The sequence below is a fragment of the Megascapheus bottae genome, chromosome 13, assembly GCF_031878675.1.
Source record: "Megascapheus bottae isolate mThoBot1 chromosome 13, mThoBot2.hap1, whole genome shotgun sequence".
Lineage (NCBI taxonomy): Eukaryota > Metazoa > Chordata > Mammalia > Rodentia > Geomyidae > Megascapheus > Megascapheus bottae.
In genome coordinates, this window is record NC_143521.1 from 33263384 (window position 1) to 33289791 (window position 26408).

General features: G+C 40.1%; 1 protein-coding gene across 1 annotated transcript in view; it reads left to right on the forward strand.

Annotated features, from left to right (window-relative positions):
- Corin (corin, serine peptidase) overlaps nt 1–26408 on the forward strand; it is a 195736-nt gene that overhangs the window by 124181 nt on the left and 45147 nt on the right. Inside the window, exons 7-10 of the mRNA XM_090344076.1 lie at nt 10624–10731; nt 12715–12825; nt 15464–15580; nt 20182–20289. Coding sequence (XP_090200202.1) covers nt 10624–10731; nt 12715–12825; nt 15464–15580; nt 20182–20289 — 444 coding nt within the window. The remainder of the gene's footprint in view (nt 1–10623; nt 10732–12714; nt 12826–15463; nt 15581–20181; nt 20290–26408) is intronic.

Genomic DNA, 26408 nt, shown 5'->3' on the forward strand with positions numbered 1-26408 from the left:
TATTGCCATTCAGGAAGATTCTTAGCAGTGTCTGAGTGGTTGAGAAAGCATGTTGAAGAAGAGGGAGATGGGCTTTTCTTGGGAATGTATCTCAAGCCTTGTCTGGGTTGGGTCACAGAGGCAATAAGAACCCTTCAGAAGCCATCTTGATGGAATATCTTGGTTGGTGGAATAGAAAAGCCTTGTGAGTGACAAGGACTCTGAGTTGGAGCAGGTGTCCATGTAGTTGACATTTCAGTGATTCCAGTGTGTCTGTGGATGGTCCCACACTCCTGCTGTCACACCTGCCTTGAAGGAATAGTGTGTGTGGAATAGGGTTTGCCTGCAAAGAGTGTAAACACAGCCGTGTCCTCTCCTCCCCCTCAAGATAGAGGAAGTTTTGCCAAATATTCTTAGTGAGAAGCAAAAGACAAAACTCAGTTCCTTTCTGAAATTCAGTGCGGACGACAGGAGGAAGATTGCTAGAGGAGATGTACAAAAGGCCTCTGGCTAAACACTTGTATTTAAAAAAAATAAAACATTGGTCAACTTAAGTAGCTTATGTAGTTTATTAATGTCTTTTCAAAGGAAGGAAGGGAAGCGATTTGTTGTGTGTGGAAGCACTCATCAACTACGCTCAAGGCAATCCCCTCCTTCATCTGGCTTCACTGTCAGCTCGGAAGGAAGGATGCCTCTCCTTCCCCTTTGGGTACAGATGCAGACCTAGAGTTTAGGCATATGAAGAAGTCTGCTCCTTAGTCAAAGCACTGACTTTGAACCCCGTCTTGAATCCAGTGCCAATGCTGCCTCTTCTCAATTGTGCTGCCTTTGACCTGCTCATGTCTGCAAAAATTCCAGTGTGGCAAACAGTATGTCCTCTCTATCCACATACAGGAAAATGGCGGACTCTTGTCAATTCTCCACTCTGATTTGGGATGTAATTGACTCCACTTGTTTGTATTGGTAACTATTTGCTGTCTTTCTTGCTAAATAATTGTGCCTTCTGTGAGTCTATTCTGAAGTTATTTATGGAATGAACAAACATCCAGCCACCGGAGGCAATTTTAGTGGTAAAGTAGACATCGTCGTGAAAGTTAGGGGTTAATTTGAAAATGTCTAGCAATGCAGCCTGGGGCAGGCATTCTTTAGTAGGGAGAGCAAGTACATTTTAGCACTCCAGGACACTTTGCACGCATGGATTCTGACTCACATAGTCTGGAGGGGACCCTGGGTGGCAGTGTCCCGGTAAGTCTGCCCAGGGCATTGCAACATGCAGCCCCATTCGAAGGCATTGCACTAGAAGGTCTCTGGCATGATTTCTGTGGCTGATGCCATCTCGATTCTAGAACCACCTCCTTGAATGCTTCTGGAAATCATGTGCTTGGATTTGGGGGAAGGTCAGCGGACTTGTTTTTGAGGATGGCAGTTACTGAATTATAGTAAGTGCACTCCCCGCTGGCGACTAATACTATGTGTTCTTGAGTCCAGCTGTCTACAGTTCTATCTTTACCATTAACTGTCTCTGAGATCCTGGGCAAGATAATCACGTTGTGCTTCCAATTCTTCAGTAACAAAAATGAAGGAAGCTTTATCTCTAGAGCTGAATCATTGGATACAAAGAAGGTCGAGCAGGGGCTGGGAGTTTGGCCTCATGGTAGCGTGCTTGCCTAGCATGCACAAAGACCCAGGTTCGATTCCTCGGTACCACATACATAGACAAGCCAGAACTGGTGCTGTAGCTCAAGTGGTAGAGCTCTAGCCTTGAAAAAGCCCAAGGACAGTGTTCAGGCCCTGAGTTTAGTCCCCAGGACTGACAAAAGAACAAAAAAAGGAGGTAGAGCCCTGTGTGGCCTAGAATAACAGTCAAAAGAGCATTAAGTTGTACTTGTTATTATCACTGCTATTGTGTTATGCCCTTTGCCACCTCCACAATGTTAGTTTTTCATGGTTGAGGGAAAGCTCTGAGAGAAGTACTTTAGAAGGAGAAGGATTTGTTTGGGATTGTTCTCAGAGATAATAGTGAGCAGTCAGCTTGCTCTATTGTTTCCAGATCTGTGGTGAGATGAACTTCCTGATAGTGCTGAGGGAAGTTTTGTCTCATGGAGGCCAGGAGAGAGATAGAGACAGATGCAGAGAGAGACCGAGATACAGAAACAGAGACTCACACAGAGAGGCAGAAACAAAGAGAGATAAAGGGAGGGATAAGAACAGAGTAATAGAGACAGGGAGGTGGAAGAGGAAGAAGAAAAAGGAGGAAAAAGAGGAGAAGGAGGTGGAGGAGGAGGAGGAGGAGGAGGAGGAGGAGGAGGAGGAGGAGGAGGAGGAGGAGGAGGAAAAGAGAAGGGGGACATCTCTGGGTTTGAATGCTGCACTAGAGGGGGAAGATGCTTTGAAGGTCCAGTACTTGGAATCCCAGGATGCTGCTCAACCCCTCAGTGCGTAGGTCCACCATCCTCACCCAATGAAGAATTACTCGTTTAAATTGTCAGTGATATGGTGGTTGAGAGATTCTTCTCTAGCATTAGAGCCAATGGCAGAAAGAACCAGGGAGTCAGGGAACCTGGCCTCTCCTGCTGCTATGGTAATGGACAAATCTTTCAGCCTGTGGTTGTTTTACAGCCAGAAGGTTAGATGAGATGAGCTTTGGTTCTGTCCTTGACATTCTGTGGATGGGAATTGAGCTGCCCTCCTCAGCTCTTGAGTTTAAGCAGCCCACTTCTGTGTATGGAATCATAGAAACTGAGAAAATTGAATGAAGTCCTTGATGAAAAAGCTTTTTTGTATCTTAGGTTTCCACTTTAATTGAAGTTAATAGTCTCGTCTAGGAGAGGCCAAACTGAACTAAATACTAATTTGGAAGAACTTCAGAAGAAATGATTTGTGTTAAGCTCTCCTTAAGGAAAAAAAAAGGACCGTAGGTAGAAAAACATCTATCTTAGGTCATGAAAAGTTATGCTTGTTTGGAGCAAGAGAATCACAAGCAGGCCACCTTTTGAAAAGTCTGATTTGTTGGCTCCAAATTGTGTTGACCACATCTCCTTTTAGTTCAAATAAACATCCGTTCCAATAAAAAGAGGCAGTGTGATCTTTGCTATTCGCCATGTATTTCTTTCTGGTTGTGTAGTAATGTTGGTTAGAGTGTTGAGTATTTACTAGTCATGCCGATTTCAGGGAAGTAACAAGTTGTTGGCCAAATACAGCTAATTTTCTATCAAACTTATGAAAGTGTCCTCTAACCAAGGAAGTCCTAACAGTGGAAAATTAAATCTATACCTGTGTGAACAGTAAGAACTTTTGAAAAAAAACCGTGAAGTCATCTGGAGCTAATAAGTGGTGGTATTCATCTTAAAAATATTTTCAATGAGGTGTTCTAATATGAATTACCACCAGTCCACAATGGACCTCACAAAAGTCCCAGAAACTTTGGGAAAATTTTGGTGTATTCTCAGGTTAATCAGATTCTGAAAGGAATGTTTGATTCCATAATAGAAAGAGAGAGAGAAAGAGAGAGAGGAAAGAAAGAAAGAAAGAAAGAAAGAAAGAAAGAAAGAAAGAAAAAAGGGAAACTTCTCTGTTTAAAAAGAAATTAACTCATTGTTCCAAACTTTTGCATTTCTCTGCCTTCTTGGGAAATGTACTTTTGCATTGATGGTCAGATTGAAAAACCTTATGTCTCTGGCTATTTCTGATTATACTATCTGGATTCAAACTTCCCACGGTGTAATTTAGATGAAAATAAGACACACTTTTTTTAAAAAAAAAAAGCTTCTTAAAACATTTGCAAGGAAATGTATATTCCTCAATGTACACATTCTTTAAATCTGTCCAGTGGAAATGAAAATTAGTATTTAACCTTTCTGAACCCAGTGATCATGCATGCCATTCTAAATAGGGTGCAGGGTGGGGAGAGAGCGCCCTCTGCTGATGAGAAGGAAATTGGATTTAACAAAGGAATGGCTTAAGCCCTTTTCTTAGTTCTTGATTTTCCTTCTGACACCCATCCTCATTGGAAAATTTCTACAACTGTGAATAGTGAGAAAAAAAGTACTTATCAAGTTCTATATAGGAGTGAACATATATAAGAGTGCACATACATGATTTTTGCACTTTGACCTCTAAGGCACATCATTTTCTAAAATGATGAGACTCTAAAAATTTTAAAGATGAGTATTTTTTATTGTATTTTATTGTCGGGGCATATTTCATTGAGGAGTTACAGCTATCTTCATCAGGTAGTGGATATATTAGAAGAATTCTGCAGATGAATGGATACAGAAAAGGTGATATATATATATGTGTATATATATATACACACACACACACAATGTAATTGTACATAGCCAACAGACAAGATAAAATAATGGCATTTGAAGGGAAGTGGATGAATCTAGAGTGAATCATGTAGAGTGAGGCAAGTCAAGACTAAAGGAACAAAAGGCGCACGGTATCCTTAATATGTGGCTATTAGATCCAAACAGTACAAGAGCAAGGACTCAATATTTGCCTACCCAATGCTATGGGCATGGTACTGGAAATATAAACACAACTACATAGACATAAAAACCTATGACTCTATACACATAATGTTTTATTTTATTTTATTTTTTTTCTTTTCTGCCAGTCCTGGGCTTGGGATCAGGGCCTGAGCACTGTCCTTGGACTTTCTCAAGGCTAAAGCTCTACCACTTGAGCCTCAGCACCACTTCCAGCTTTTTGCTATGTATGTGGTACCGAGGAATCGAACCCGGATCTTTGTGCATGCTAGGCAAGCACTCTACCATTAGGCCAAACTCCCGGCCCCTAGACATAATGTTTTGTTACATGGATTAATATGTATCTATGATATACAAACCCTCAGCCTAATTTTGATTATGTTCTAAAATCTAAGTGCCAGTGATTGTATATAGAGATTCCCTTCTTGAATACTTGTTTGTTAAATACGTCATTTGAAATATGATGTAAAAATTTATGTTAATAATGCTTTAAAAAAGAATTCTTTTTGGAAATGGACACTAATTAGATGAGATTTAAAAATTGACCTACTTGTGTGAATTCATAAAATATAGTGTGGTAATTCAATATGAATATACAGTGTATAATGATCAAGTCAGAATAATTATTAATTCTATTAAATAATTATTAATTTCTTAGTGCTTGGAGCTCTCTAAGTTCTTCATAAAACACGTAAGAGGTTGCTGTAGCTAGAGTCACCCTCCTGTCCTGGTCTATAGAGCTTAAAAGAGGTTGGGTAATAGGTGGGACAGATTTGGTGTGACTTGTCATTCCGTTTGGGATGTTTGTGGTCGTAAGGTGCCAGTTGTATGAGACATAGGACAATAAACAATCAGCTAGAACTCAGGAGACTGGAGTATTGATAACTCCTAATTCTCATCAGCCAACTTAGCTGATTGATCAAGGTGCCTGCATTTCTTAACTTGCTATTGCCTTAGTTCTTGCTATGCTTCTCCTCCTCCTCCTCCTCCTCCTCCTCCTCCTCCTCCTCCTCCTCCTCCTCCTCCTCCTCCTCCTCCTCCTCCTCCTCCTCCTCCTCTGCTGCTGCTTTTTTGTTGTCACTCCTGGGATTGAGCTCAGGGCCTGAGCACTGTACTTAGACTTTCTCAGGCTAGAGTTCTACCACTTGAGCCTCAGCACCTCTTCTGGCTTTTTTCTGTGTATGTGGTACTGAGAAATCAAACCCGAGTCTTCGTGCATGCTAGGCAAGCACTCTACCACTAGGCCAAACTCCTGGACCTTCTTTTAAGCCATGTTCCCATGCATTAAACATTTCATGATACCCACTGCACTGAAATTCTGCCCATCTCTATGGTCCCTCTCCAGTCTTACACAACTATTTTTTTTTAATTTTAGTGTTGGGCTAATGTATAGAGAGGTTACAGTTACATTCATCAGGTAGTAGGTACATTACTTCTCACACATTGATACCCCTTCTCATGTTTTTGTCCCCATTTCTCTTCCCCTACATCCTCCCAATCATCTTGTTTTCCTCTCTTCCCTTTCCTATTTCAAATAAACAGATAAATGTATATGCAATATACCAGGTAAGACACCAGTCAGACACAGTAACAAGATGAGATTAACCAAAGGGCAAGAAAAGAGAAGAGAAATAACAGTCCATTAAGAACACAAATCACACAAGATAAAGCTCTTGTTTCCATATGCTAGAGTTCGTTTAATTTAGTCTTAGGTACATAGGTTTTGAGTTATTGTAATGCTCTGCTAGGAAATTCCTACATGTTTACTAATTATCATAAATGAGAGAAACCATTGAGCCTATGCTTCTTTGGGTCTGGCTTACTTCACTTAAGATGATTTTTCCCCCAAGTCTTTCCATTTCCTTATAAATGGGGCAATGTTATTCTTTCTGATGACAGCATAGAATTCCATTGTGTGTAAGTACCACATCTTCTGGATCCATTAATCTGGGTTGGTTCCATATCTTAGCTATGGTAAATAATGATGCAATGAACATGGTTGTGCCATTAGCTTTAGTATGTCCTTGTTTCTGGATATTTGGGTAAATGCCAAGTAGTGGAAATGCTGGGTCATAGGGGAGCTGTATGTTTAGTCTTCAGAGGAACTGCCATACTGCTTTCCATAGTGGTTAAATGAGTTTACACTCCCACCTACAGTGTAGTAGTGATATTTCCTGCCAACATCTGTTGTTATTAGATTTCTCGATCATGGCCTTTCTAACTGGAGTGAGGTGGAAATCAAAGTTATTTTGAGTTGCATTTCTTTTATGGCCAGAGATGTTGAGCATTTCTTCATGTGTTTATAGGCCATTCTTATTTCCTCTTCAAAGAAATCTCTTTTAAGCCTTTAACCCATCTTTTAATGGGATGGTTGTTTCTTTGAAGATTTGTTTTGGAGGGATTCAGTTTTTTTTAGCTGTAGATATATTTTAGATATGAGGCCTTTGTCTGTTATATGACTAGTGAAGATCTTCTTCCACTCTGTGGGCTTTCTGTTTAACTTGCTAGCTATGTCCTTTGCCATACAGAAGCTCTTCAGTTTAATGCAGTCCCATTTGTCCAAACTTTGTTTAATTTGTTGTGTTTCTGGGTCTTTATTAAGAAAGTTTTGACCTGTGCCAAGGAGACCTAGCATATCTCCTATTCCTTCTTGTAAAATTTTCAGGGTATCTGCTTTTACCTTAAGGTCTTTGATCCATTTGGAATGATTTCTGGTTCAGGGTGACATGGAAGGATCCAACTTTAGTTTTCTGTAGGTGCTTAACCAATTCTGTGAGCACCATTTGTTGAAGAGGCTGTCTTTCTTACATCCTATTTTTTGGCTCCCTTATCAAAAGATTAGGTGGCCATAGGTCTGTGAGTTGATTTCTGGGTCTTCATTTCTATTTCATTGGTCTTTTGGGTCTGTTCTTGTGCCAGTATCAAGTTGTTTTGGTTACTATAACTCTGTAATAGAGTCTGAAGTTTGGTATTAATATTCCTCCAGCACTGTTCTTTCTGCTAAGGATTGTTTATGCTATACGAGGTCTTTTATTATTCCATATGATTTTTTGATTGCTTCCTCTATTTCATTAAAGAATGACATTGTGATATTGATGGGTATTGCATTGAATTTGTAGATAGCTCTTGGCAGGATTGCCATTTTCTCAATATTAATTCTTCCAATCCAGGAGCATAGGAGGTTTTTCCACTTCCTCAGTTCTGCTTTTATTTCCTTTTTCAGGTTTTTAAAGTTTTCATCATAAAGGTCCTTTACATTCTTAAGTTAATTCCTAGGTACTTTATTTTCTTTGAGGCTATTGCAAAAGGAGTTGATTTCCTGATTTCTGCCTCCATCCTCTTGTTGTTGGCATACAGGAAAGCAGTTGCTTTTTGAGGGTTAATTTTATACCCTGCTATGTTGCCAAAGTTTTGAATCAGCTCAAGCAACTTGGGAGTGGAGTCTATATATATATATTTTTTTTTTTTGCCTATCCTGGGCTTGAATTCAGGGCCTGAGCATTGTTCTTGGACTTTCTCAAGGCTAGAAATCTACCACTTGAGCCTCAGCACCACTTCCAGCTTTTTCTATGTATTGTGGTACCGAGGAATCGAACCTGGGTCTTTGTGCATGCTAGGCAAGCACTCTACCACTAGGCCGAACTCCCAGCCCCATGGAATCTATATCTTTAAATTCAGAATCATGTCATCTGCAAAGAGGTAGAGTTTCACTTCCTCTTTCCCTATTTGGATCCCTTTTATGCTTGCTTCTTGCCTTATTGCTCTGGCTGGAAATCCTAATACTATATTAAAGTGGAGTGGAGAGAGTTTACCCAACTATTTTGATACTTTATTTAAATACAGTAAAGATAACCATCAGCTTAATGACCTTTTGAAAAAAAAAACTATAAAGTTGCATAAAAAGTGTATCAATCCAGTGATAAAACATGTTTATCTCCTTCCAAATTTCCCTCCCACCCATTCTGTCAGTTTTTACTCTTCACCCCTGCAGATTCCATCAGTACTCTTCTGTACTCTGTCTCTATAAATGTACTTCTTTGCCCAAGAATTTTATAAATGAATCCTATAGCATGTCATGTTTCATGTGGCATGAGTCTTTCACTTCATATAATAGAAAGTCTATAATCCTTCACTTCAACTAATATTTTTGGAGATTCAGTAATATCCTCTTATACATCAGTAATTTAGTTTTTGTAATTGCTAGACAGTGCTCCATTGTATGAGTATATTAACTTGGCTGTCCATTCATCATTTTGTGGGCATTTGGATTTCTTCCAGTTTTGGATGATTATGAGTGATGTTGCTATGAGCATTCAGAAACAGGTCTTTGTGACGTTATATACTTCATTCCACTTAAACGGGCTCTCAAGAGCAGAATTCATGAGTTACTTCTACATGAGACTATAAATGCCACTCTAAGAAGTTGGCAAGCTGTCTTCCACAGTGGCACCATGAAACTATTCTCCTATTAGGCATAAATATGAGTTTCAGTTTCTCATAGTCCTTGCTACCGCCTTTATTGTCTTTTTAAAAAATTATAGCCACTGGGGCTGGGAGTTTGGCCTAGTGGTAGAGTGCTTGCCCAGCATGCACAAAGACTGGGGTTTGATGCCTTGCTACCACAAATATAGAAAAGGCTGGAAGTGGTACTGTGGCTCAAATGGCAGAGTGCTAGCTTTGAGAAAGCCCAAGGGCAGTGCTCAGGCCCTGAGTTCAAGCCCCAGGATTGGAAAAGAAATTATAACCATTTATAGTATGTATGATAGTGTTCAATAATGGTTGAATTTTGCCTTTGTTAAATGCCTAATGATGTGGAGTATGTTTTCATCTGTTTATTAGCCATTTGTGTGTCTTTGACATAGGCTTTCTTTAATGGCCTTTTTTTTTAGTTAATCATGGGGCTTGAACTCAGGGCCTGGTTCACTATCCCTTGAGCTCTTTAGCTCAACACTAGAGTACATAGACTTTCTATCAGTTCTTTTGCCCACTAGTAATTGGGATATCATCTTAGGATAGTTATAGCTCTATATACACCCTTGATATATATATATATATTCTTCAATATATAATTTATAGCTATTTTTGTACTACAGGGCTTGCTTTTTCATTTTCTTAATGATATATTTTGAATTGCTTGTACTTTAGGAATCCTATCTAAGAATTCTTTGCCTAACCCAAAGTTGCAAAAACTTTTACCCTCCATTTTCTTCTAGAAGCTTTGTGTTTTGCATGTCTACATTTAATTTAATTATGTAGGTTGAGTTAACTTTTTAGCTTCATTTGAAGTGAATAACTGAATTCATTTTTCTCACTTGCTGTCAAATCGTCTCAACACCATAGGTCGATAGAAAAATATTCTATTCATTGGATTGCCTTGGAATCTCACACGTATGTTATTATTTCAAACCCTAGTGATGGATGATTTATCCCAATTTCATAAGTCAGCTCAGAAACTCTTAGAGTTGAATCAATACATTAGAAGTCCCATAGCTAGAAGATGTCAGAATCAGGACAGGGGTTCCAGGCTATGTGAGAACAAAACTTTATGTTCTCCTTAAATCTAGAAACCATTTCTACCATATAACTCACTTCTCGGTATCTGTAGCATTGATTCTTGACACCAGAACCTTAGGATAGTATTTGTTTGTTTGAATACTATTATTTGAAACACTCAAGTATCTTAAGTAGTGAAAAAAGAGAATGGTAACTTTACAATCCAGATGGCTTATTTCTCCATTATCTTCATGCTTATCATGGCACTAACATAGACTTCTAGGTAAGAATTACTTTCCATTAAAGTTGTTGCTCCGTGCACACATGAACTTCACTAGGGGCTGTAGTGCACCAAGAATGTCTCTTCTCATCTTTGACTATCCTGAAGCTTTCAGATAACCTAAAGCAAAAGGCAAATAAGAACTTCCAGAAAAGCCATCAAAGTGTGAGGCTTGGGAGCAGGGTATCCTACCTTCTGTTCTGCAGTGACCTGTTTAGTGACCTTGAACAAGTCATTGGATGTTTTGGTGACAGGGTCACCTTTCCTATAAAACAATAGGTACGGACTTGGTTACCATCACAGATTTTTGTGAAATAAGACCCCACAGTAACTGCAGCACTGCTCTGGTGATTCACCAGAAGCTTCTCCTCCTTGCAGACTGCAGCGAAGACAAGTTCCACTGCCACACGGGCAAGTGCCTCAACGCCAGCCTTGTGTGTGATGGATATGATGACTGTGGAGACTTGAGCGACGAGGAGAACTGTGGTGAGTAGTAGCAGCATTGTTCCAAGGGAGATACTTGTTAACCAACAAAGGAATTCAGAACCAAGATCTTGTAGCTCCCTCTTGGTGAATATGATTAGCAGGTAAACGTTCAGAAGGTAAGGGTCTCTTATTCTTCAGAAGGAAGAAGTTTGCTGAGGTACTGCTTCAATGCGCAACTTACATGAAGAGTCACATTAGCAGAGGAGTGGAAAGAGGAGTAAAACTTGTGCTGAGTTTTCTTTCTCTGGTTCTGTGTTCTGTTTCCCCCTCTCTCTGGAGCCAGCGGATTGTGAGATTCTGAAGCCTTAAGCAACACTTTGCCAATAGATACGTTGCAAAGTGTTATAAACCAAACATCCCTCCTGAATTTGATTCTCAAACACTACAGGGACTCCTTGCACACGAGCTAAGCCTAGGGTCAGGAAGATGAACTTTTATAAACAAATAAATGCTGACCTCTTATATTCAAAAGGATGAGCCTGTCTCTTAAAGAATCATGTTCAACTGCCAATACCATCTCATGAACTAGCAAAGAATTACCCTTACCTACTAATCTTTTCGGTTGATAACCTAGTTTAGTAATATTTGGAGCTATATTATTGACTGACCATAGAAATGTTGCCACAGAAACAAAAAGATAAATCGGGATGAGGATGGACACTGGGAAAAGGGTGTTAGTTTGAGCCTAGCACTAGAGACTATGAAAAGAGATGTTGCTAGAGCTTGAAAGTATGGTCCAAGGGAAGTCTTGAAGTGGTGAGGGTCAGAAATAGCTTCATCCTGAGATATCTGGTAGTTTCAATATTTCAGAAATATGGAACAGTATGAGGATGTGCAAAGCATCCTGTGAAAGACTATAGATGGACCTGAATTCTCTTCTGGGATTAAGCTTGAACAAGAGATAAGAGAATTGTAAAATTCAATAAATCATTGACTCTATCATTTCAAGAGGTTTTTGAGCTCACCCAGCACACATGTCCTCCTTTTTTGCAGTGAGATAACTGAGGAAATGCAGAAACATCCAGTCCTGAGGTTAGCTTTGTAGCTTCATAGGTTAGTGAAAAGAAACCAAGGTACAGTCAATGTGTGAAAAGGAATCTTATTGTCACTCAGTGTCAGGACTCTGAGAGGGCAAACAAATCTGTGTTCTCAAGATGGCTGGGGATATCATTATTGCTCCAAAAATGCCCTCTAAGCTCCGTGGTCTGTTTGCAGTCGATGACAGCAGCTCTGCTCATAAAGAGTCATGGTTCTTGATTGAATCTGCTATTTGTGAATCCATTTACATCTTTTAAAGGGCTTTTTGCATTTCTCTATCAAGGCAGCCTATGGATCTGCCTTTTTGTATGAGGAAACTTTAACACTTCATTTTTCCTTTCTTCTTTCCCTGCAGGAATATAGTGACTGGGACAGAGCTGAAAGCCAGGACAGAAAGAATCAAGAAATGGATGATACTTTGTATTGCTTATCCATTCTTGATTTTAAATATCAGTTATATGTTGGCATAATCCTACTGAAAACCTAGACTTGGCATCAAGGTAGAGGATAGGAGGTGCTACCTTTTCCTATCTCCCGCACAACTAAGTCACAATTCTCAGAAACACAACGTAACACAAATCCATTGTCAACTATCTTCATGGTGAAATGCAAAACCACTGTCCTACTTATTTGAATCAGTGCAGAAAATGACACTCCCCTCTCCACCCCCTGAGAAAAAGCAAGGCAGCCTAATGAGAGCCAAGTTGAGGCCCTAGGAGAGAGACACAGAATAGTTAGTCCCTGAGTGAAAGTTTCCCATGATGGTGCAGGCAGTGGGCTCGTGCTTGTTGATAAGTGGCATGTTACATCACAGAAATGATATTACAGTACTGGGACGATGGGTGTTGATCTTTTCCTCTAGAACTGGAAGCATGACAGTTCTGTTTAGGGGGCCATTTCATCTCATCATCATCACCATCATAATCATTTTCCCCTTTTCTCCAGACTGTCATCCCACGAACGAACACCGCTGTGGGGACGGACGCTGCATCACGGTTGACTGGGTGTGCGACGGTGACCACGACTGTGTGGACAAGTCTGATGAGGTCAATTGCTGTGAGTGTCCTGAGGGTTCTCAGTTTGCAATTTTCGTTCTTCATTTTGTTTTGTTTTTTGGTCTAGACTGGACTCGAGTTTGAGAACTATGCTCAACGAACCGTTCATTATCTAAACAGCCAGCAAACAGGAAGGTGATCACCCGTGATCCAGCGGTGGGACAAGTCAGCATGCAGTGTCCATGACACTTGTCTTTTCCCCGAACTCCAAGCTTAATTTGACTGGTCTGGCGGAGGGTGTGTCTGCTTTTACACTCACCATTCATATCTTTTTATGTCTGTGACTTTGTCAAAAGTAATGATCTTCCCAGAGACCAGGGTATCTTTTCTTTTATTTATTTTTCTTGCAGACTATGTATGAACAGCTAAACTCCTCCTTAAGAGACATTGGTGGGAGACTATGGGGAGAATTTCCAGGGAGAAGAGAGTCTGTAATGTTCTTACTATACTGAAAGTATGTGATATTTATTACTGTTCAGCTTATTGTGTTTCTGAGTGAGTGGAAATTTTGTTGCTGCTTATATGATACCAAACCAGAAGCAAGTGTGAACGACCATGAACCACTTCTGCTTTTACCTCCTAGGGAATATATTATACTTAATAAGAAAGAGTAAGAATTATTAAATAGTGCCAGTTAACTATTCAAGTGAGTATGATTGATTCGAAGTACTTTGATATATTTCATGCATATTTAAATTAAACATTTTTTCATTTAAAATGTTTAAGTTAAACATTTTTTTAAATTTAGTAAAAGTAGAAACATTTCTCTGAAATCTGCTGGGCATTCTAAGATCCTGGGTGGGTACCTAAGTGAGAGGATGCTTGAGGTTTATATATATGCATATATGAATATGCCTATGTTTATATATAAATGACAAGTTCATTTGCATATAATATATAATGTATTTGCATATAGCATATGTACATTTTTCATATAACAGATGTACATATAATATCCTTCCACATATTTAAAATAATCTCTAGGTTACTTATGATGCCAAACAGTATTGAAAATAATTGTTATAGAGAATTGGTGGGTGCGAACATCTGATGTGGTAAAGCCTACTATATCACATATTGCCTGCTGGAACAGACACATGAAGTTTCTGACACATGAAGTCAGCTTCCTGTGACCTGTCTACCAGTATCAATAATTTTATGGCACAAATGGATGCTATAAATCTCTTATTGGCCCTTAGGCTAAAAAGGTTCCCTACTTTAAGTAGGGGATAATTTAAAAGAATAGCTATTTAGTTAAAACATTATTTTCTCTGAACATTTTTAAAGTATTAAGTGATTATACAAAGAAATTACAATTCTATATGTCAGGTTATGAATACAAGGCATCTGGAGTTGTGACACCCCTTCCATTGTTCTCCCCCACCTTTCTCCTTCCTCCTCCCATTTCTACCCTCAAGTTATGTGATTCAAATTTTACATAACCTACCGTGAACATAATGACTGCATTTGTTTACCCTTCTCACTTTATGTACTCTGAACATCTTTTTCCTTCTTTTTTTTTTTTTTTTTTTTGATGCCAGTCCTGGGCCTTGAACTCAGGCCTGGGCATTGTCCTTGGGCTTTCTCAAGGCTAGTGCTCTACCACTTGAGCCACAGCACCACTTCTTGGTTTTTCTGTTTATGTTGTACAGAGGAATAGAACCCAGGGCTTCCTGCCTATTAGACAAGCACTCTACCACTAAGTCACACTCCCAGCCTCCTTGAATATTTTTTGGTCTGTGCTTGGTTGAATCTGTGGTTGTAGAACCCACAGCTGTAAATTATCAGCCAACTAACTTGGCCAACTAAGTGGGCTTATCATTTGAGGCAAAATTTAAAATGTGGCTATCAGTTAAGGTTTTCCCAATAGAAACGTTATATGGAAAGTTTCACAAACACAGTATCTGTCTTTCCCATGTCTCCACTTTTATTTGAACCTTCATCCTCAGACCTCAGCCTTCTGAGTAGTTAAGATTTCAGGCATGAGCCACTGGGAACCCTGAGGGACATGGGTTTCTGATGCATAAAAAGAAGGCAGGCAGAGAGAAATTTTAAACAATTTCATAAATCAGAGAGTTAGTGGCTGCCAGACTATCTCCTTCAAATATCTATGTCACAGTGAGCTTGAAGGAAAGTGCTTACTGTGTGTTAGTCACTCCGTGAGTTCTTTGATACATGAATTTCATTGCTGATTAGATGAGATGAGATTAGATATTGGCTCAAATAATATAGAACTATTTCAGCTTGGACAAACTAGCCTTCATATCCTGGCCCTACCCCAGTTTCCTCATCTTTAGGACAAGGATTGTATTATCTATTTAACAGAGTTGTAGGAGGATTTCAGATCATACACACAATGTACCTTTTCCATATAATAAACCCTACATGAATTATAGTTTGAATTACCAGTCATGTCATTCCTATCACCACAGTCACCTTGTTGTTAAGATAATCTTAATTTTAGTAAGTCGTCTTGGAAAGAAGGGAAAGTTCTAGAAGAAAATGCTCTGTTCAAGCCCTTGCGGAATTACAAAAACAAAAGAAAGCAATGATACAAGCATTCATGTACGCAGGTCACTTCATGCCTGATTGGAAGAAGGATAAATAACTAAGGTAAATATTGTTCTGGCTTTTCCTAGCCTGTCACAGTCAGGGCCTGGTGGAATGCAGAAATGGACAGTGTATCCCCAGCTCCTTCCAGTGTGATGGGGATGAAGACTGCAAAGATGGGAGCGACGAGGAGGGCTGCAGCACCAGTGAGTGTGTCCCCAGACCCTGCCCATTTCCTTCCTGCCCGGCCTTCCCAGTGAAGCCAACACCCAGAAGTCAGCAGGGCTGAAGTGAAGGACCCGTTCCATGGAAATGATTCCAGATTTCCTACTACAGTGGCCACTTAGCCCAGAAACATTTTCTGTCTTTTGTTCTTTTTGGATATTTTTATGACATTTAAGAATTGTACAAAGGAATTGCCATTCAAGGAAGTAGTTTCTGAATACATGCGTCTTGATCAACATCACCTCTCCAAGCCACCCCTTCCCACACTCTTCTTAGCATAAGTATTGAGGGTTGGGGCTTTTTAAAGTCATTTTACAAAGCAGATTATATACACAGTACATCTTGATCTATGTATGTCTTCCTTTCAACATTTCATTCCCCTTTACCCCCTTCCCTTATTTCCTAAGTTCTGTGGTTTACAGGATGCATTCTTTTTTTTAAATATTTTTTATTGTAATTAATAAAGGGTTACATGATATTTTCCAGATAGAAGGTGCATTCATTCATATATATTGATACCCTTTCACATGTCTTGGTAGGATGCATTCTTTTCTTTTTCTTTTTCTTTTTTTTTTTGCCAGTCCTGAGCTTCAGCTCAGGGCCTGAGCACTGTCCTTGGGTTTTCTCAAGGGTAGAGCTCTACCACTTGAGCCACAGCACCACTTCTGGCTTTTTTCTATGTATGTGATACCCAGGAATCGAACTCAGGACTTCATGCATGCTAGGCAAGCACTATACCACTAGGCCAAACTCCCAGCCCATGAACGCATTCTTGATTTCATTCTCCCCTCCTCCCTGCTTCATTCATCTACCCCCTCTCCCGTCCACATTCCTTGCAAGTACCCATGTTGTTGTATGTAAGTAGTTACAAATGACATAATTGAAGTATAATCAACTCTATGGAAAGCCCAATTTGCATAATTCTGTAGAAAGACTTATTCAGATTTAAAAAAAAGCATTCCTGGGCCAGGAGTTTGGCCTAGTGGTTAAAGTGCTTGCCTAGCATGCACGAAGACCCGGGTTCGATTCCTTGGTACCACATACATAGAAAAAAGCCGGAAGTGGTGCTGAGGCTCAAGTGGTAGAGCTCTAGCCTTGAGAAAGTCCAAGGACAGTGCTCAGGCCCTGAGCTCAAGCCCAGGACTGGCAAAAACAACAACAGCAACAACAAAAAAGCATTCCTATCTTGCAAGTGGAAGTGAAGCAACATGGACGAATTCAGTGAACTGGTTGATGGGGAAAGTCATGACCAAGAAAAAGTTTAGCGCATAGTTCCCAATTAAATGAGATTCAATTCCAATTAGAGGAAATTGGCTTCTGAAATTGAATGTAATGGCTTCTTAAAATAACTACATTCAGAGAGATGGTTTAATGCCTCACATTACCAGGCAATAAGCTTAAATATGCATTATAAGAAGTGTGATAGCCATGTATTAACCCTAAAAAGCAGAAGTAAATCAACTAAGTTGGTGTTTGAATGTGTTGATAGATATTGGAGAAGGTTCCACACTCATTGCTTTAATCTTTAGTATATGTGGAAACCACTTGGTTTGAGCCTGGCAGGAATAACTCCAAATTCAAACATCACTGCCTCGGTGTACCCCTTCTCAGCATAGTCTCATGGTTAAGAATATAGGTGTGGGCCAGAAGTTTGGCCTAGTGGTAGAGTGGTTGCCTAGCATGCATGAAGACGCGGGTTCAATTCCTAGGTATTACATACATACAAAAAGGCAGAAGTTGTGTTGTGGCTCAAGTGGTAGACCTCTAGCCTTGAGAAAGCCCAAGGACAGTGCTCAGGCCCTGAGTTCAAGTACCAAGATTGGCAAAAAAAAAAAAGAATATAGGTATGAAGCCCAGTGCCTAGCTTCATGCTCTGACTTTACTGCTTACCATCTGGAAGATTTTAAACAAGACACTTCAGCCTTCTTCCTCCTAGTTTCAGTGTTGCTAAGCACGACTCCAGGCATAACACCTAGTTAGAATGTCATTAAATGTCATCCACTATTATATAGGAGGTGATGTTCAAGTATTCATTGGGTTATAGAATAAGCCAATGAGACTAGTCACCTGTAGATAAATATTTTCTCATATACAATATTGATTATTAAGATAGCATCCAAGACTCAAAAAAAGCATCCAAGACTTTCAGCCTCCAAGACATAAATTCGCAATAAATCACAGACTATTTATTTAATATCAGGAAATAACATGTAAGGAGAGCTTTCTTCTTTTTTTTTTATCACTTCTGAAATTCAAAAGGAAATCCTTTGCTAGGTTTGAGTATTTGAGAGCATGTCAACCAAGAAATTCCCTTTAGATCAAATTCTACTTTCCGTGTAATTCTCTACAAACTCCAAGTAACTGTGGAATCCTTCCCATGAAACAGGAGGCTGTCTAGATCATTTTCTGATATGTATGAAATGTAACAGAAGTCATTGAAAATGTGGAGAAGTGAAAAAGGAGTAACTTTATTCTTATGACTTCAACTTAAGAGATGGACTATAGTGCTCAATATGGAGTTATTTATTGGGAATTTAATGAAAACAAAACAGATGGAAATGGCACATCTCTGGGAGCTAGGCCTGGCAGGGATGAAGATTTGTGAGATAAGGCAAGTCAGTATCTAACTGGGGAGTGACATAGATTACAAAAGGGAATTTTGGACATTATAGAAGCTTCGCATGTCTCAGCAAAGGAAGTCAGACCAAGCTTTTGAGGGAGAGGTAATGGAACCCGGGCACAAAGAATAAGTTAACAAAGAGGAAGAGGGCTTTAAAAAAATGTGTATCAGGTCTATAAGTACTGCTTGGCTAAACGTTTTGAGGGAGGCAGAAACAAGGCATTTTAAGCAAGCTGAGGAAGGCCTCTGTGACCAGGGTTGGACCCCATGAAGGCTTAGGCTTCTAAAACCTTTTAGGCTCTGCCTCTGTTTACCTATCTCATCTTCTTCACCCTTCTCTGTGATTGATTGATTGATAGATCTTCCAGTAACTGCACTTTAGGCTTATTTTTTTCTTTTTCTTTTGAATGAACTGGAGTTCGAGTTCCATATTTACTAGATAGGTGTTCAATCCCTTGAGCCACTCTTCTAGCCCCCTGCCCATACTTTTTTCACTCTGGCTGTTTTAAAAATAGAATCTTGCTTTATTCTCAGGCTAGTCTGGACCACGATCCTCCTATTTATGTTTCCACAGGAGCACATTACTGTGCCAAGCTTTTTAAACATTTTTCCTGTTGATAAGGAGTATAGTGAACTTTTCCTGAGGCTACATCAAACCGCTATCCACTTGATCTCAGCCTTTGAAATAACTGGGATTATAGGCATAGCCACTGATATCTAGCTGATCCTGGCCTCTGTGTGTGTGAGTGTGTGTGTGTGTGTGTGTGTGTGTGTGTGTGTGTGATTTTTCTACTATCTTCTTTCCTTCTTATTACAGTGTTTCCCATCAGTCTAGAACTTTGTGAAGTTTCTCCCTTTCTACTGTTGAAGAAAGTCATAATTATAGTTCATTGTTGGGTTTTGTTCAAAATAGGAGCTACTGCCTAGAGGATGTCAGGCCCTTTTTGCTTCCACATAGACTTACACATAGCAGGCACTGTATTAATTTGAATTGATTATAACTGATTATAATTCATGAATGTATGACACCTTATAAAAGTTATGAGAGAGCTTACATTTATGAAAATAATTCGGGGTCACCTTGAGAAAAGAGTTCATGGATCCTCCCGATTTGAAACAAAAATAGTGACATTTCTTTTCTTCGAGGTGAAATACAGTACACAACATTCACACTGGCGGATTGGAACTGAAAAGGATCACAGGATAACAAGCAGTATCCTAGAGTTCTAGATAAGGGGGTTGCAGATAAACCCACACCTCTATTTATACTGAAAGGTGCTGTGTGAGATTCCTTCTCCACATCCCTAAGGAAAGACCATTAGGGCAACGATTGCTGGCACTTACTTGGAAGGGAGAGACCTGTTCTCAGGTCATCACAACCATCCTGATGACACTTTACAAGAACAGACTAAAAATATGGACAACAGCTGCAAAACATGCCCACTTTGGTAGAATATCAGTCTTGTGCCAGTGTTGACGTACTCTTCATTATAGAGAAGTGTATTTCCTTCCTCAGCGGGGAGAATTGACACTGAAGGAGGCTTTCAAACATATCATTTTGGCATCCAAAATGTCAATCTATTTGTATTATACTCTGTCCTTCAAATGGCATGTGTTTTATATTTTGTGATAAGTGTAGGTACCAAAGGAAAATGAGAGTATTATTTTCCACACTCAAAGAAACATCCACCTGTTGTGTGTGTGTGTGTGTGTGTGTGTGTGTGTTGTTTGTTCACTTCTTTCATTCCTCCTGAGTGCTTTTTCGAGTAGTTGGACTGAATTTAGTTGCCAGGAAAATGAATCCAGAAAGCACCTATTCCACATGGGTTCAGGAGTTTTGGAAAAGTTGGAAGGAAATAAAAGTTATATCATTCCTCAGTTCCCCTAGACATTCTCAATCCTTCAAATCATGGCTGAGAAATTTATGAGTGATGAAAGCCACGGTGCCTTTCCCCTCCATAGGTCCACCTCCATGCCAAGAAGGAGACCAAAGATGCCTGGATGGTTCGTGCCTGGATTCCTGTGGTGGCAGCTCCCTGTGTGACCCGGACAACATTCTGAGCAACTGTAGTAAGTACAACAGCTGGCAAATGAGACCCTGTGACACAAGGACATTCAGTCCTTTCCCTCTTTCCCTCCACAGGAACATTGAACCTCTGAAGTCTGGCATGCCTTCCAAAAAAAGTACATCTATTTGCTTTCTTCATTCTGAAAGGTTGCATGTGGTAGCAGAAGAGAAGCAAAATGGTCTTAATTAGCTTCTATCAAAAACAAATGTGTCATAGGGAATGGGCCATAAATCCACATGCTCATGTCATTACCAGCACTTTCAAATCCACAGCAGCTCCCATAGATTATCTTTTTGGCTCCATCCCCAGGCAGATGTTATCTTTCTTCCCTTTTCAAGCACAGCTTCCAAAAATGGAAAGTTTATCCAAGAAGTTAGTAGGAGTTAGCTACAGAAAATGTTGGCAGGCTGTTCTTTGAATGGATTTATTTTCACCTTTCCCAAACTTTGGTGGCCTCAAATGGTTTTGGAACCACTGTGTTCATTTGTTTAGGTGACAGTGTAATGGCTCCAAATGGTAGGAGCAGGTGGCTCTCTCTAAATTTTTCGAAGGGATAATTTGGGGGGAGATAGACTGGGCAGAAGGAAAGAATACCGAACAGACTCATGGGAAGTTTACCATGAATCAGAAAGTCCCCAAAGGCGGATGTCCAGAAACAATACCTTACACCCAGGCTCATGTTTTCCTTACTTCTTCCACTTTGGGTTATTAATCTTTTGCCTCATCGTAAGCTCGGGGCTAGAAGGCCAGAAGTTGGCTGGTCAGGTCTCATTTGGCAAGAGGAAATTATGTCTTCCCAGACACTCTCTCAGCCAAGGCCCGTCATTGAAAGCCACAAGGCTGATAGGGCGAAGGACTCAAGGCTTTGGCTTTTTGCTGCAGTTTTCATTGGCCCTGTTACCACTAGGGAGCCTTGGCTGAGTTTAACATAAAAAGTGAGTTGAGAAGGAGTTGGAGGGAAACAGCCATTTCAGTCTCCAAGTGACAGGAGTTTGCTTAGCATGGCCACTAATGAACTGTTTGGCTGCCAGTGCAATATTGGACCTCCTGTAGTTCTCGTATTTGGGACAGCTCCTCTACATATCAGTCCAGTTCTCTGAGGCTAGCTGTACATAACCATAGGTAAGGTAAGAACTTTATATTTGCTCATGGTTCTGGTCCAAGTTTGAGGGGCCTTATCTGGGGCCATGTCTTCTTACTGGCAGAGTAATATAGTAACACAAGAACATCACATACAGAGAGATAGAAGCTGGTTCCCATGATCGCATGAAAGACCACACAACTTTTCAGGGATCCCCAAATATACAGTGGGTGGGATCCAGGTGTAGTGCTACCAAGGTGTAGTAAAATGTTTACTAAGACTGCTCTAGTGGCCGATTTCTCACTAGGCTACAGGAATAGGTGATTCCTCTGAAAATGGATGTGACAGAAGTTTTATGTTCCTGTGTACATTTTCCAGGGTCTGTGGCTTACTTTAGATGATCAGAATTGCTTACAATGAAAAGCAAACAAAAACCCAGAGATCACATATTTGATGAGACAATGTACCTGTAGGCTTTGAAGGATCAGAATCCTTGCATGGAACAGCTTTCAGCCCCATTTTAGCTCAGCGTCATAGACACCTCTGTGACCTATGGGAAAGTAATATGCAGACATATCTTTACATTAGGAGCAAGGGTGCTATTTGTCTCTCTCTGGTAGAGAGGAACTAGTCTATAACGCTCCCTTAGTGTGTAGTCCAGGCATCTGGGAAATCCAGCAGAAAAAGCCATTCTGGGTCAAAACTCTCTCTACCTCTGTCTCCCTGCTTTTCATGGCTGTGTGAGTCATGGGGTGGATGTCAGGCCCCTAGGACATGTCAACCACAGTGATGTTGACCACAGTGTTCTATCCGTCCTTGTTTCTTTGTGTCTACTCACACATTGTGTTTGCTCCACACTCCAAGGCTCTTATTCAACAGCCAATCAGAGACACAAATGACTGTTTTTGCTCAGAATAACTTTCAACAGATCTATAGCTTCCTGGTCTCCCTTTTTGAAAGCTCCAGTTGGAGGGAACAAAATGTACAGAGGATGTGGCAAAAAAAAAAAAAAAAAACAAAACAGGCTAAGGTTTAACCTTGGTTGAATCTAAGATGAAAACCTTCAGTCTTTGGGAGGACAGACTATAATAGATGAGAGGAAATACCTCTATGAAAGCATGCTCAATGAGTAAGTGAAAAGAAAACGACTGTCTTTAATTTGAATATTATTAATGAGTGACACAATAAATCAATGGGCCTAAGGATGAAGGGTCTGCAGCTACTGACATCAGAAAAAGAAATAAATTAGACACAATGTTGCTTTTAATAAAGCAAACAAAAATGAGAGTGGTCTATCATCCTGCCGAAGGCATAAAGCCTTGTCAGTCCTCCCAATTCTGGAAATAGAGTATATGAGGGCATGTTAAACTATCCAGGGTGTACACCCAGCAAAATCCAAACTCTGCTACCCTCTAGAGGTCGGGTCCTTGAGTTTTTTGCTAGTGAAATCATAAAGAAAAATAATAAGGTTGAGAGAGCAATATAGAGATTTTTAAGACTTAAAAATTAAAACAAGTTGCTTTTTTTTAAAAAAAAATAGGTAAACCTGAACTATAAGAGTTAGGTGGTAGTTCCTACTTTTGTCATAGGACATTAAAGAAAAGCAAGAAAGTGACAGCAAGAAAGTTAAGTGTATTAGTTAGCAAGGAGAAGATTGAGGTAGAAGTACATGGAGAAGTTTCTGGGTCTCTGTCTAATTTCAGTGTTGTCACAGGTATTGATTATAATCATAAAGTTATGAAGGTGTTCACATGGTATACTTCACTAGATAATTGTACATAATAATAAAATGGGAGTTAGTGTCTGAGGCGTAGAAACACCTTTGAATATTTTAGATGGAACTGCGTGCTGAAAGTGACCTCTTGGCATGAAAATGGCCATGACTGAATATATGTGAATATTCAATCTTGAATATTGCTTCATGACAGGGATGAACATCTTTGAGTTTGTACTCCCAATTCAGAAACTAAAAAGTGAGATATTATTTATACTTCATCAGTTCTTTTTAGAATCGATGTTTATTAAACCTCCTCTGCACTGAGGACGCTGTAGTGGTCACTGCAGAAATTTGTACAGAAAGCTGTTCTATGAGCATACTCCCATTTGTGACGCCAGCGCCATCTAGTGGCGATTGCAAGCCGGGCTCGTGAGTGCGTCTCATGCAGAACACATCAAAATTTACTGCTGTCATATATCACAGATTTAGGTATCTTGAGAGCTTAACTTGTTCAGCAAACTCTGAGGAATGTATTATAAAGGAATAAAACATAAAATCCAATCAGCCTTACCATACTCAATGACCATCTGCAAAATAATGTATGAGCATGACTTAATGCTTTGGATCTCCCTTGGCTCTGAAACTCATTGAAGTTCAAATTTTATCACAAGTCAAAAGTGATGCATTCTCCATATGTCAAAAGATGGAAGAGTTGTGCATGTCCTATTTGCCAAAAGGAAATATACTAATAGCAAGTTAAACACTGATGGGGTGGTAGGAAGTAAAAGGAAGGGGACAAAAGACTGCATCAAAAATTAGTGTGAGCAAGGCACCAGTGGGCTCACGCCTGTAAATCCTAGCTACTCAGGAGTCTGAGATCTGAAGATGACAGTTCACAGCCAGTCCAGGCAGGAAGTCCGTGAGACTCTTATCTCCAATTAACCACCAGAAAACTGGAAGTGGTGCTTTGGCTCAAGTGGTAGAGTGCTAGCCTTCAGCAGTAGCGCTCAGGGATAGAACCCAGGCCCAAAGTTCAAGTCCCATGACAGACGAAAAAACTTCGTGTGAATGATCCAATTTTGTAAAAATTATAAGTATATTAAAATACTAGGGAGACATGCATTGCTGATTTATGGTCAGGAATAAATAACGAAGCAACTAAAGCAAGTTGAAGAATAATAATAGTTTGATTATTCTTTGGTAGAAGCAACTAGAAACCCCTGTTTAAGTCTGGAGAGGCCTGTGTGTATCATGTAGGCAGGGAAATGAAAAAACTCAGGAAGCCCCAAGCCTTCCCATCAGCTCTGGGAGGTGTGAAAGGAATGAAGGAGGTGAGGTACTATTTATATTTCTGTTTCTTATGCACTGCTTCTTTTGTTTAATATTATTTTCATCTTTTCCAAGATACAATTTTTTTTTACCATCTGAAGGTCTCCCTTTGTCAGCCACAGATTTTCACAGTTCTCGAGGCTGGCAACATGAGATCAGGAGGCCCATACACTCTGATGTGGACTGTCCAGTGGGGTAGAGGGAATTGACTTCCCATTGTGTCTTCACACAATGGAAAGAGGGCGAGAGAGTTCCTGGGGCTCCCATTTGCAAGGTCGTCAACTCTACTTAAGAAGGCTCTACTCTCAGGATCTCAAATGGTATCTCACTGAGCGCTGGGATTTATAAATGAACTCGGGATACGAGGGCACAAATATGCAGCCTTCAAGACTCGTTTGCAAATCCAAGAGTAAACTGAACCAGCCCCATCCTTCTCTGGCTCCTCTTTTATCCATCTATATGTGTGTATACATATATATATATGTATATATGTATATCTGTCTACACACAGATATACATATATGCCCATGCATTCCTTCTTGAGATTATGCCCAATTCTCAGCACTTCCCTAGGAAGTTGAGAGTCCAGTTGCACAATTACACTTTTTCAGTAAAGTTTGTCATCTGGCCAGTGTCATATTCCTTATGAACATAGTCTCTGTGAAGTCCTTGGTTTCTTTCAGTGGATAAATAGTCGCAGGGTATTTTAATATTCCCTAGTCCTTACTGATGATCTATTTGCATGCATACCACTTTTCTATCAAGTAAATTTAATTAGAATCATCACTCTTAATAAAGCATGGAATCTTCAGTCTGCCTAGGCTAATTTTGCCAAGACACTTCTCTGATTACCTGTCTCACCTCTTGGAATGTGGTACTAGCACTACGAACACCCAGGAAACAGGCAGTCTCTACTGCACTTCACCAAACCTACTCTAAGCTTTCTACTCTTCAAGGGGTTCCCCTACTCTCAGTGGGTCCTTGAGGCACCCCTGCTCCGTCTTGATTCTTTGTGTTTCTAGCATTTTGCTCAATACCATTGTCTTAGTAAGTTCAGGGTGCCATCACAAAAATACCTTAGCGTTGCCAAGTGCCAGTGGCTCACACTTGTAATTCTAGATACTGAAGAGACTGAGAGCTAAGGGTAACAATCTGATGCCAGCCTGGGCAGGAAAGTCTGTGAGACTCTTATCTTCAATTCATCACCAAAGGGACGGAAGTGGAGCTGTGACTCAAATGGTAGAGCAGCAGCCATGCAGGTGTGAAATGCTGAGGCATAATGCTCAAGCCAAGTTCAAGCCCCAATGTCAGCACACACACACACACACACACACACACACACACACGCATGCACGCATGCCCACACTACCATAAGCTAAGTGCCTTAAACAGCAAACATTTGTGTTTCTTAGTTTTGAGAGGCTGTGGTCTAAGATTCAAATTCCTGGGTGAAGACTTAGCTCCTTGTTTGTAGACAAATGCCTTCTTGCCATATTTTCACATAGTAGTCAGTGCAGAGGGTCTAGTCTCATCTCTTTGTGTTAGGATATTACTCCTTCATCTAAATCTAGACTTCACTGAAATCTTATTTATTCCCAGAAGCCCCTCCCTGTATGCAAGTGACCCTGGTAGAGATTAGAATTTCCACAAGTGACATTGGGGACAAGGGAGTCACAGAATTGAAACCACGATGCACATTATCCTAGCCAGTTCACACTTTCCCACAGCCATTGCCCCCCCCCCCACACACACACTGCCAAGACTGTAGACCTTTTTAATGTCAGGGTGATCCTTTTCATCACTTTTACATTTTCATTGTCTAGGATCATTCGTCTCCTCTTTCCTTTCCTTCCGTCTGGCACTCTGTTGGGTATACAGATTCTAAGATCAAGAAAAAGTCTCATTTTTCAAAACCTTGAAAATTTCTGGGCACTTGTGACTCACGCTTATAATCCTAGCTGCTCGGCAGGCTGAGATAGGAAGATGCTACTCA